Here is a 13,557-nt window from a genome sequence, read left to right on the forward strand (position 1 = left end):
TATCAACGGCTGTAAGCCTGTTGTTAAGGCTAATGTAAAAAAAAAAACGTAACATGGGGTGAGCTATTGAAGTCAGGCTGAAATGAATCTCCAAGCAATACGTAATGCCAATATATTGAAAAGTATCACTAATTATGACTTGCTATTAAAGAATAGGAAAAATAATTTAACTTGTTCTGTCTATACAAAGTGGTCTAAAAAGGTCCAAAAGTCTATAGAGCGGTCAGGCTGTGTTCTAGAACCAACACACCTTAACTTTTTTGCAAACGGATAAGAGGATGAGGTAAGAACTTATTTTATGTCTCTGCAAGTAAGACACTTATCGTCTTTAGAACATGACTCCACCAGACATGTAACAACAAAGCAAAACAGAAAAGCCAAAAGCCGCATATCAAGTTGATCATTTTATAATCTAACAATTAGCTCGATAGGTGTACAACACCCAGATTCGTTTCAATGGGAATAATCACTACAAAGACAAAAACAAACTTCAAACTCAGTTGTTGCTAATCTTGATAAAAAAAAGCATGTTGGCCATAATTACTTACAGTAAGAGAAAGAGGATGCAGGAACCCTAGTAATATGCATTTCTTTAATTTCAATTTGCAAAAAAGTTACATCAAACCAGAATAAGTGTTAGCTTGAGGTCCCTGCGGTACAGCCAAAACAGTCAAGCTGAGTAAGCAATAACTCTGCATCTTTGCAATGTGCATGAAAAGGGAACCCGTTCTGACATGTACAAAATAGCTCAAGTATTATGAATGTGAAATGTTTGATCAGGCTATTAATGATAGCTCCAAAAAACAATGTCCTCATTTTATTCATGCAAAAGAGGTTGAAAACTGTGCCATCTACTGTTTAAATGAATACGACGAGATATACTGTAGCACATGACAAACAACTGTTATGACAGATTGTACTCCTTAAAACAGAGCAAATGATTCTGTGTTACTTTACAAGAAACTAACTAATAATCACATAAGTCAATCACATGCCCATAACTAAAAATGATATTTGTTTATTTCCTCACAGACTTTCACTTTCAGTACATCCTTGAGATGGAACAAAGGACAAAAATACAACATGTGTACAAAATGTAAATATTATTTTAGCTTCCCTCCAACACGTCTGGCAGTGATAATGTATTCTATTTAAGGTCTAGTTTTGAGATAAATGTGCAAACACATTGCCACCAAATCCATTGTGCCAGACTCTTGATGGCTCTCGTAATTCTGATGGAAATAATCCATATTTCACCAGTTATCCATTAATCTGAAGGCAAAAGGTTTTTTTTAAATAGCTCTGCTGTCAGGTTTAGAAACAACACTTTAATAATAACAACAATCATGTTTTTAACCCACCAATGCAAAGACAACAAATATGCAAGGGCAACAAATATGCAAGGGAAAAAACAGTGGGAATGTATGTGCACAGTAATCCATACACGTTGGTCGACTATATTAAAATGTAATTGTTTTTGCAGTTAATTATGTATGTGTATCGAGTATATATCATGTAGAAATCTGGACCCTTTGAAATTAAGAATTTTCTACTTTAAATTGCTAATAGGTTTACAATTAAACTTATGTCCATTCAACACAGCACTTGTTTGATTGTACTCGGGAGTACTTGAGTTGGGACTGTGCCTCGAATATAAAGGTTTGTTCTCAACTCTTAACAGATATCACTTTCCTTTCATCTGGTTCTTTATGATTCAAGTAATCTCTTGAAATATCAGAATGCAAACAAGGACTACAATAAGAAAGCGTCACACCAGAGCAGATTGTACTTGAGCAGATTGAAGGAAAAGTGATAACTTATAATTGATGGAAAATACACTTTGAAGCCCTTTAAAAAGTAGCCATGAACACAACTGCCAAAGATGTAAATGATGGCTCGTTCTTCCCATAGCAGATTGAGTGCATGAATATAGTTAACAAAACATTTTTGCTCAAATATATCAGTTAGAGTCACGCTACAACAGTAGCAGCACACGTCTTCCCTCAATGTCATTGCTCCATATTTAATACATATTCATAGCACTTTAAAGTAGAAAATTCACAGTAACATTCCATTCAATAAGTTTTGTGGTTTGTGCTGCTCTGTACAGTATTGCAATCAGTGCGGATAATTGATGTGATATAATTTATTCATGTTATTCCAAATCATTTCTAGAACACCAAAGGGCAGAATTGTGGGGACCAACACCCTACGGACCTCATTTCTTCTCATGGGTGCCACAGGGTTGAACTCAAAATGTGAATGAGTAAATGATATACAATTATTCGTTTTATGATGAACTGTCCCTTTTAATTGAAATTAGAGGTGCAGACGTTTTTTTGTATGCCCAAACAAAACTGAAATGGTTAAAAATTCTATTCTATGACACAAACCAAGGAGAAATACTAAGCAGTTAATACACTGTCACACAATAAGCCTTAACATTACATGGGAGGTTAAAAAACACTGACCAACAATAACAGCGTACCGCGTACGACATATATAAATGAAATCTAACACTTAAACCATGAACTCTCCAATAGAAAATCAAAAAAGCTCTTCTATCTATTTGCCTGTTGGTTACTTTTTAACCAAGGAATATTGTAGAAGGGCTTTAACGGCATAAAAAATGAACAGAAGCACAGGATGCCTTGTGACTAAGACGTAAGGCTTTTCTTTGACAAAAGTAACCTTTTAAAGTATATTATTATTGCATTAAGTCTAAGCAAGATGGCAAAAGGCTAAAAATGGCTCAGGGTTCTGAAAAACACTGTTCATCCGATGACAATTTTGTGCAAAATGACTGAAAACAAAGCATCTCCTGAAAGACCCATTCTCATCTGTCGATTGATGGCATATTTCCTGAGAGAATCCTGAGTATTAACAGTTGACAGTTCTTCAAAGAGTGTGATGCTGTTCTCCGTGGTAAGAAACAGAGAAGAGAATATTTGCACAAGGCTGGTGGTGGCAGATATATAGCGCTCCGTGCAGTGGAATAAAACCAACGTCAGGAGTGTCACTTAGTATAAGTGTTCTGTGGTTAAGGGTGTACGGAGGACTTGGTATACGCAAGGTGGGATTGTGGGTGTGAAGATTAGCCTGTTTGCTCCCTCTCTGAGGGCAGGATGTGTCTATTGGGCAGTGCAGCCGGTAGGGGGATGCCTGCTGGGGGAAGAAACAGTGATGGAGATGGAACCGAGTACACCTTCTTGAGTCACCGGGGTGGTCTTGGGTGTGCCCGGAGCACAGGTGCTCTGGATCACTGTTGAATGCGCCACGGATTCTAAAAACTCCTTTGTGCCTTGTGTGCACTGCAAAAAGAAGGTAACATGAATATATAAGCAAAGACAGGAAAGGAAAATCAGAGTCATCAATTAGTGGAAAAAGTTAGTGTCTTGGGTAGCTAAAAGGACTAGTTGATCTTGGATAATACAGAGCATGATGCCAGAGCATTGAAAAGAAAGTAGGTTAGTTGAAAAAAAACTAAAACATTACAATATAAAATGGTCCATGAGCTCAGTCGTGGGTCTCCTGGGGACTCATGGAAAACAAGTAGTGAATGAAAAGACTTCCTACATATAAGAATGAACATGCTTCATGACAGATGGATGGGCGCAACATCTGTCTATGATAAGTACACCGCAAATGAGCATCATCTACAAAGCCCATGACCTCAGTCAACAGAATCCCCAGAGAGCGGGTGACAACGAGATAAGAGCGGCCGAGCCGTGATGACACAGTAATTAGGAAACAATGACATAATATAGGAAAAACTGGCGATCTCTGAAGACAGCACTAATGTATGAACACATGACCATTACAAGATGGAGTGAAAACAGATGTCGGCTAACACATTCGACACACCAGGAGCAGAATGGGAACAAAGAGCAGAAAACAATCCTAACAATTTCCTCTCTCATAAGAAACGTGTCTCATGATTGTGGTTTCAAAGCAAAGAATGAAAGTCAAGCAAACAGTTTAAATAAAAAGCAGAATAAAGCCCAAGGAGCCACGAGGAGACTACGCAATGGCATGCAAGCGGCTCTATGACACACCCTTACCATCAAACTTCACAGGATCGCAGGGCCATCAGGCAGTACATGAGAGAGCAAACTCCTGACAGTTCTCCTCCTGTGTGAGGTTTATATCTTAATTCATCAGGGCTTGATACAAGTACATGTCAAAAAACCACAATGAACGGACCTAAATATGCTATAAATTCCAAGCTATAATCATGAAAGAAATTAATTTCTCTGTCTGTGATGAATGCATACTCAGAATGAGTTTGGCTAAGTTTTGACCAAAGCATCTAAATGTTTGGCATATTATGTTAAGCATGTAGGAATACTAAAATCATCACAGAACAACAACTACCTAAAATCAGACCAATGAACAATATCCAATTCATTATTTTAGCAACACACAACAAAATATAATAAACAATTCACTTCTTAAAAAGAATGAAAACTGAATAATTGCCAAGGTAACCAAAGGCACAATCATTTGTCTATTAAAAAAATGCTTAATTCACTAAAATGTTTCTAAAAGTCATCCTTTCAAACACTGATGCCATGCAGTCCAGCAGGTGGTGCTCTTACCATGTTTGGGTCATTTTTGGCCACGAAAGCAGGCAGATCAGCATCAGAGGTGACTGTTGGAGGTGTGTCATCAGAAGGCAAAAAGCCTCTTCTGTCAATCAAGCTGCAGAACAAGGTGGCATGATGAGACAGATTTTAGCTTCTCATATTATGAATTCTTTATTTAAAAACTCTTCTTCATATTAAATACTTAAAGTGGACATGAATGTTGACAGTAAATAAGTGTTTACCCTGCTTGAAAAGTATAGTTTAGTTAATAACCACTTTAGTGTTATAAATCAGCTATTAAAGCTATATCCTTACATCATCATGCAAAAGTTGCAAATATCTTACTAATAGTTACGCACTAAAATCCTTATATAATTTCATAATCTTGCCATGAAGTTCCATTTTATTTAAAGGGATAGTTCACCCAAAAACACAAATTCTGTCATCATTTACTCACCTTCAAGTTGTTCCAAATCTGTATAAATGTATTTGTTCTGACACATGAACACAGAGAAAGATATTCAGAAAAAAGCTAACCACCAAACAGTTGTTAGCACCCCACTGACACCATAGTAGGAAGAATTACTTTATATTTTTTTGTTCTCTTTTTCTATTTTGAATAATGTTCTCTTTTTCTATTTTGAATAATGAAGGACACGCAAACAGTTCTGGGGCACCTTTGACAACCATTGTAATTTATCAAACTATGGTAGTCAGTGGGGTCCAAAGAACTGTTTGGTTAGAAGCATTCTTCCAAATATCTTTCTCTTTGTTCAACAAAAAGAAAAAAGGTTTGAAACAACTAGAGATGAGTAACTTATGACAGAATTTTCTTTTTTGGGTGAACTATCCCTTAAATTACGTACACTGACCATTGTATCTTAAGAGGTTGGTTGATACTAAAAACTGTTTCTGCCATGGTTTATTACGAAACTTTTCAAACTGCACTTAACCCCGGGTTATCTTCATTCTAAACGCCTCTTTCAATCCTGAGTAATCAAATGTTTCACACTTGTAATTTTGAAGCGGGGTTATCGAAAAGGGGGGGTAGAATGATACGACCAGACGCTTAGCGACGGACCCCAATACAAAAAATTTCACAAGCTGTGTAGTCACAGAAGCTCTGTGTACTGTATAAACAATCTTTTGAGTACTTTTTTTTTAAATAAGTAAACAGCCAAAAAGGATTTGCGTGGAGTCATTTTTTTTTCTCGGATGCGGAACAACAAGGTATTGGGCTATTTAAAGGGACCACGCACTAATTTTATTCAGTAAGTTTATCTCTACAGTATTTATCCAATCATGACTGTTTACACCGCAAATAAGAATGTTAACCCAGGGTTTGTGATGTACAGTGTGAAATGTCAGGTTATGACAGGGTTGTGGACTCGAGTCTCATGACTTGGACTTGACTCGGACACGAGAAATAAATTTGATGACTTGTGAATCGACAAAATCTGAGAAAACTTGCGACTTGACTTAGATTTAAACACCATGACTCTGCAAGTCTTTATATCTGACTTTTAAAGTGGCAGTCCCTCAGTTATTTTGAGTAAAAAGCATTACGGAAGTTTCCTCTAAAACGGCAGGTATGTAATTTCCCCTGTATCCGAAATAATATCAAAACACTTCAACACAGCCTCCATTTGCTCTATATGGGTCTATTTATGTTCTTAATTTGGTTTCATGTTATATCATCTGCCATGTTATCTGTGTTTATTATGTGCTACTGATGTACAGTGAAGATTCTCACCGGTGCACTGTCACAGGCCACGACTAAAAACATCAGACTCATCCGCGCAGGTGAGCAGTGCCGAATCACAACTAGCATAAAGAAAATAACTCCGCACATCACCTGCAGTAGCAATTACAAACTGAGATAGCGACAAAATAGTGCCGCTTTAAGTCAGAACCTTATCTATAAGCTATATCTTCAGTCGGGTGTGGGAAGTAAATTCCTACCACAGTGCACTTCATCTCATATAAAACATTGTGAAGCCTTTCTGACATACAATAATATAAACCTACTATACTATTTAATACAATTAAACTGATTTGGGGAAAGAGAAATAATGACTTGATAAAGAATTAAGTTTAAATCTGAGGACTTGGACTCCATGGTCTTGATTTGGGACTTGATTCGAGACTTCAACGACTTGAGACTTACTTGCAAAGCAATGACTTGGTCCCACCTCTGGGATATGAATACCCCAGGATTCTGTTTACCTGGAGTTTATAATAACCCGTGGTTAACGATTTCAAGTTTGAAAAGCCCTATGATGTACTGACCTGGGTGGCACGGGTCCACACAGCACCATACAGCAGTTAGTGAAGATGTTGTTATAGCTGTAGGGATTCCCTGATTCTTCCCCTCTTTTACTGGACCAAGAACCTTTGATCTAGAGATTCCAAAAACAAAAAGCCTGTTATTCAATTTGATTGTGAGATCTCTGCCATACAAAATGTATTAAATTATTATAGAAATTCTTGATTCAATATTCTAATATATACATTTATATCGTTGATAAAATAAGCAATCTTTTTAATATTTACATCTTCGTTAGTTGTGAGATTAGAGGCCACCAGGTAAGTATGGAATCCTGACAGACCCAGAATGGACCAGATGGAGAAGAAGCAAATGACCAGCTCCGCAATAGTGCAAGAAGGGTTAAGGGTGCAAATCTGCTGTAAACGTGTGTTGATGTCCAGTAGTAAAACAGAAGTTATTAAAATGTCATCAGTCGAAATCTTTCCCATCTGCTTGTACTGTCATTCTGCCAGACAATGTAAACCAAAAGTATCTCCTGGATGTCATCCAGACCTGTGGCCTTCAACTGCAAACCTGAAAAGATGCTGGACACCTGCACGTAGTGACAACTGTTGGCATGCTGACAGAAAGGCGGGGTGTGGTGAGTCTTATAAACTGATTAGGGATGAAAGGGATTAGGACAATGGCGTAATTTACAGCAATGGTTTTGTAAACACGCAGGGAACACTGTTAACCTTTCTTTTGTGTGTTTTTAGGGATGGGTTGTGAAAGAAACAAGGATACCAAGGGATGGACAGAGGTATGAATAATCCTCCTGTGCAAATGTCAGGATTTTAGGTCCCAGAGAACGAAAAGAATAAAGTAACTAAGAAAATAATCTGCCAAATGCAGAATGTTATATGTAAATGCTTAAAAATGTCAAACAAAAAGGATATCTGGCTGGAGTCTCCTGTACTGCCTGGATGATGCCGTTCACACGCTGTGATCCTGTTGACCAAACAAAAAGTTACAATGACACATCAATATCCATTTTTTGCTCCAAGAAAATTAAATATTTACAGGTTTTACAGGTTAGGTGCCAGTTTAATTCAAAGGTTTGTGTCCAAATCCCCCACTGACAGAACATCACAGACTTGTTTACAGGCTGTTTACTTTACCTGTTTCATGTGATCACATTAAACAATGTTAATGAAGTGTTACAATGTTAATACTGTAAACAGACGAGTCTAGTAAATCTCTGACTACTCGTTACATAAGTATTTTACATTTAACATACTTTTTTTACAATAATTTTTTGTAACGTTAAAATAATACATTTTAAAGTAATACATTAACTTCACATGGAATTTTTACATTGATTTTGTGTAATTTGCGGCAGGCTTAGAAGTGACCATTCAAAAGACTAGAGATGTCATGTTCAACTATTGTGCATTGCACTACTACAAGATGTCGCTGAAGTTGTTCTGATTCATTCTGAACAACAGCAAAAAAATTAAATGAACCATCTATTTTGTTAAAATAAGGATGTAAATCTTATCAGTCACATGCAAGACTAAAGGTGAACGGAATGCTAAATTAAGTGTTTTAAATGAAAGTCAATTTATTGTTAAGCTAACCAGAACACTGTGTCTAGCAATCATTTTGCACGTTTTCAGAGATGCCCACATATGGGAAGCAGGAGGCTAAGAGCATCATTTTGTTGCACGTGAAAGCTATTTTCATGATAGTTGACTTCCGAATGATCAGTGTATAGTTAAATTCTTGGGGGACTGTTTATTTGTACATTGCATTGGCATGATGCTACTCTCCTGCTCCATTTCTTATCACAAGAGATGTTAGCTCTAAGCTTCTTTGTGTACTTGCATGTGTGTGTGTGACACTTCACTTAAAATCCATTCACAAGTCTATCAGTTAATGCATTAGAGACGTATGTACCTCGGCATACCACTTGTGATCAGATCAAACATACACAAACTATAATAAAAAATGCAAACCAGGTCATGATCAAGAACTGGAGAGATTTGATCTCTGTGTGATGTAAAAAGCATTGTGAAAGGACCAACTTACGCAAAGTGAGGTGAGTGATCACACAGCCAAAAATGAAGGAGGTCAGAAAGGACAGCGACACTATGAAGGTGTAAAAAAAGCGATAGTTGCGTTTCCCGACGCAGTTTCCCACCCAAGGACAGTGGTGGTCAAACCGTTCTGCAAGGGGAACAGAGAGTGCAATGTCACTTACAGGAAATGTTTGTGCATTTTCATTAGAAGTTTCATTATGTTGTCATTTGAGGAAGTGAAGGGTAAAGGTTTTAAATCATCACAGCAACAATGTTTTGTAGCCTTTAAAAGTGGAAATACTTTGTATGCTCTTACCCACACAGTTGTCACACAGGCTGCAATGGGATGTCCGAGGTGGACGGAACATCTTGCAGGTGAAACAATACTTGAGTTTGACCACCTGGTCATTTATAAGAATCTCTTTAGTGCGAGGAGGTGGACGATATGTTGAGGACCCAGAATTATCTTTAAAATATGATACACGTACATTAAACAACTTTGATGTCATATACACCCACCAAAAAATGTAGAACGAACTTTAATTCAAACATAGTTTATTTTTTAACAATGTCGCAATTTTCTTTCCGGTTAGGGACTCACCAATTTGTTTCTCAATGTCTGCAGCCTCATCTGGCAAAGCCCTTGGTAATATACCTGGATCTGCGAAACTGGTTTGAAGGAGGGTGACGACCACAAATACAAATAACACCCCAGCAATCACTGGAATGAAGATGGTAAGGTGCTCCACCAGAAAGGGACAACTGTTAGAAATCAGACACAAAGTTAAACAACTTAGACAATTACTGTCAACTTAGACAATTACTATCAACTGGTGGAGATGTCTCTATTGTCAAACATTGGCACGTGTGTGTGTGTGTAAATGTATACTCACTCAAACGTAAAAAACAAGCCACTGGTGATGAAAATAAGGCAGATAGTCATAGGGAGCACACCACATTGTCTAGATAACATAATACGTCCGTCACAATAAAAGCGATTTTTTCCAGGAAAAACTTCCCATTTCCTCCGAAGGCGATGGGAGCTTTTCCTCCCACAGGACAGGGTGGAGGTCCGGGTGGTAGATGCTGTTAGTGCTCGGGGGTCTATTTGTTGATACTCACAGTTTTTCATTGTAATTTTTTTATCGATAGAAGTATTATTCGACACTGTTTATTACACAGACTGCGACTTCTGATTGCTAACAGTTAAGTTTAAACCAAGCCCTATAACAGTTAAGTCTTAAATAGAAAGCAAAATAGTAAAAAAGCTTGCGCTTCTATCAGCTGTGAACTTCACGACATCTGCTGATGATACCGTCATAAGTATAAAGTCCTTTAAAATGACTTCTGAATTTTTTTGTATGGTAACTTACATTAATGTCAATAGCATTCACAGGACGCAGGGCTAACGTTACCAAAATAAGTAGCTCCGCAACAGAGGTCAACATAGCACTATGTGCCGCTCAATGCACGCGTTTGCCCCAAAATATCCAATTCAGGGAATATACCGACGAATTCATTATATTTTCAAGACATGATAACGTTTACAGTCTTGCAAAGTATGAGTCGCCATGACACTGGATTCAGAAAGCTAAGCTAAAACGGTTGACATTCCTCCTCAAGCGCTACTCAACCGTCAAACAGACAACGCTCAGCCCAAACGTCGGTCTGACAAAGATACGTATTAGTTCAACCGTTAGGAAAAAGGTCTAATATTGAAAACTAGTTTAGATCATTATAACTACAGATCGCTAATTTAACTCCCCGTTGACCGACGGTCGCGACACAATAATGTTAACCCACTTCCTTAGCAGAGGATTACCTGAGCCAAGCGACCAATCAATTGAAAGGGTAGCGTCATCCCAGTCGACCAATGAACAATTGTTTTCGGGGCGTTATGCCCCGCCCCCTGTGTAGTTTATTTCTTATTTACGGGAGCTGGTTAACATGTAGTATGTGTAACTGGGAATAAATGAAAATTACTTCATCAACTTCATTTCAAACTTTTAGTTATACTATTGGCAGACCACTTGTGATACTTTTAACCAGCTAGATAGTGATATAAACAAAAATAAAAACTTAGTTTAAAATGTAAAATCTCGTATGAAAAGCTCAATTTACTTTTCAGACTGCTTACTTCAAAACAAACTAAAACAGTCTGAAAACATAACTAACATTCAAGCATATAGTATATATTTTGGGTTCGTTTTGCCGCACCAGCAATGTTTTTATTAATGCAAGAAAAAAGTATATCAAAACTATCTTTAATATTAGTAGGTGTGAAAACCAATATATGAAAAAAACATGTTTCATTAAACAACTTAGCTGTCACAATATTTGTCAAGTTGTACAACATTCAACAATACATTGGAATGTTCTGAATAGCCAAACTATTTGGTCCAACAACATTTTAGGTCCAGGGAAGAAAGTTACAGTGCAGGGCCAGACCTAAAAACCAGTATGATGTGAAATACCCCAGGATGCAACGTGTATAAAAGGAGCAACTCCTCCAGTGCAACAGAAGGTAAATAATTGGATTATTTCTACACATCCAGTCTTTTGCCGTTTTGCCCCCACATTTTAAGCGATCCTTCTGCTGTTGTATTTGATCAGGGTTAAAAAGACTTCCATCTTGTAGTAGAGGTTCATACTGACAAAGCAGGTGGCTACTGATCCAGAAAATCACAGGTGAGGAGGATGCAAGAAATCTTGTCAACACCTAAAATGAAAACAAAAAACATGTTGAAATGTCCAGCAATTGCATATGTCCTATGTAAAACATGGTTCTTATCCATTACAAGAGACTTACCTGGACATGCATGCAGAATACTCCAAACAGAAGCAAGACAGAACTGTGCACAACATAAACAAAGACTCTTGGGTTATAAAAGCCATGTGTCTTTGTATGTTTTCCTTTGTCTCCAAGCCCCAGATACATACAAAACACTGGGGTAGCCATTATGTATGTGTATGAGGCTACAAACCCCAGAGAGGCAATGGGGACGGCTAAAATAAAATTTGGAATTTGCTTTAAATGGAAGTATCGGAGAAAGCCCATCTCCCAATAAACATCTTGGATGTAGGAATAGAGAAGTGGAATTCGCCATTGGCACCAAATCGGTGTTGGAGACAGTGCATCAGGCACACTGTACCCTTTTTCTTGAGCTAGATTAAGCAGCAAGGGAGGAACCTGCTTATGAGTGAAAGTTGGGTGGCAGAATGTTTGGTAGCCATAAAACTGAAACAAACAAAATGGTAGTGCAATGACAGCTGAGTAAAATGCTCCTGTCAGCAAAAACCGAGTAAGTTCCCAGGCATAATGACACCATCTACTGCTCTCTATAGCTCCTTTACTAAGAGGTCGAGCATGGGCAAGCCTCTTTTGTAGGGTAAGGTACAGCAGAAATCCAGCATTCACAAGTCCATTGGCACGAGCACCAGTAGCAAATCCCAACAGAAGACAAGATCCCAAATAGAACCCTTTTTCTAGAAGACAGAGGCCTGCAAAGGTGAGACCTGCAAAAAGAGTCTCGGAGTATCCTGCTACCATAAAAACGTTGGCCGGCGTAAGACAGTACATTAGGACTGCAATAAGGGCAAGTTTTCTGTCTTGTAGCACCAGCCGACTCAGTTTGTATAGAGCCACAGCACTCAGGACGAAGAGAATACTGTTGCCTATAGCTACAGCCAGAACTAAACGTCCATGCATTGAGAGCAATCCAGAGAGACACCACAGTAAAATGTCTGCCAGTAGTCGCAAAATGACAGGAAACAGAGGAAAGAATGCAAAGTTGTGTTCATATAAGTAACCTCGTTCTGCAATAAAGAGGAAATGTTCAGCATCCCAACGACTAAGGCCACCGAGTAATGTTTCAATGGTGGGATCAAGCAGTAGAGGGGTCTCTGTTCGTGGTGGACTGAAGGCATCTGCCACATGGTCTGGAACAACCGCATTCAGTACAGCCTTTAAAAATGCACAAAGAAATACATTTCATATATAGATATTTGTATAGTTCACAATTTGGGCAGTAGGTGGCACCCTAATCTTAATTTACAACTCAATGCATTTATTAACTCCATATAACTACATTTTAAAAACATTACGTGTTTTTGTTCAACACCATGGCAATTATAAAAATAATTTTAGGACAATTTTATCCTCTTGTGTTTGACATACGTACCTGCAGAAAAAGAGAAAGCAATCGCGTGAGAGTGGCAAACCTTACAACTGTCCACACGTCATGATCTGTTCGATGGTTTGAAGTCGACATATTTTGGTAGGCACAAAGTGTTAGATCAATCTCGGTATAAGGTGTAAATGAGTAACGTTAGACATGATTGAACTATAATTTAAACAAACAGCACAATTACGGATGCAGCATGCTTTAATTTTTGTAGATGATAAAGCAACAAAAGAATGCTTACAAAAGAAAATTTAAAGAACTGTATATTAGTTATATTCTCTAATTTATCGCAACGAGACACTGAAGTTAGCGATAGTGATCACAAAGAAACGAGCGCTACAAACACTTCCGGTGCGGTGTTCTTTACATTTCAAAATAAAAGCCCCAAACCTTAAAGGTATTACCGACCAGAGAATGATTGTGTATATCAGGCTGAAACTTTCTGTGGTTTATTACTCATA

At 37.8% G+C, this 13,557-nt stretch overlaps 2 protein-coding genes across 2 annotated transcripts; both read right to left on the bottom strand.

Moving 5' to 3' along the window:
* Positions 1-585: 585 nt before the first annotated feature.
* On the bottom strand, positions 586-10,186 carry zdhhc18a (zDHHC palmitoyltransferase 18a). The gene is given in 12 exon segments (XM_079468883.1): positions 586-3,140; positions 3,143-3,311; positions 4,599-4,701; positions 6,876-6,985; positions 7,140-7,242; positions 7,791-7,842; positions 8,923-9,060; positions 9,229-9,378; positions 9,514-9,674; positions 9,806-9,944; positions 9,947-9,993; positions 9,995-10,186. Coding segments are annotated over 12 exon segments (1,464 nt in total). The 5' UTR covers positions 10,045-10,186; the 3' UTR covers positions 586-2,898.
* Positions 10,187-10,876: 690 nt separating this feature from the next.
* pigv (phosphatidylinositol glycan anchor biosynthesis, class V) lies at positions 10,877-13,449 on the bottom strand. The gene is made up of 3 exons (XM_079468757.1): positions 13,094-13,449; positions 11,722-12,876; positions 10,877-11,631 (listed from the first exon to the last, which is right to left on the bottom strand). The coding sequence occupies exons 1-3, from the start codon at positions 13,181-13,183 to the stop codon at positions 11,323-11,325; spliced, it is 1,554 nt and encodes a 517-aa protein (XP_079324883.1). The 5' UTR covers positions 13,184-13,449; the 3' UTR covers positions 10,877-11,322.
* Positions 13,450-13,557: the final 108 nt, after the last annotated feature.

The sequence above is a fragment of the Barbatula barbatula genome (assembly GCF_947034865.1).
Source record: "Barbatula barbatula genome assembly, chromosome: 12".
Taxonomy (NCBI): Eukaryota; Metazoa; Chordata; class Actinopteri; order Cypriniformes; family Nemacheilidae; genus Barbatula; species Barbatula barbatula.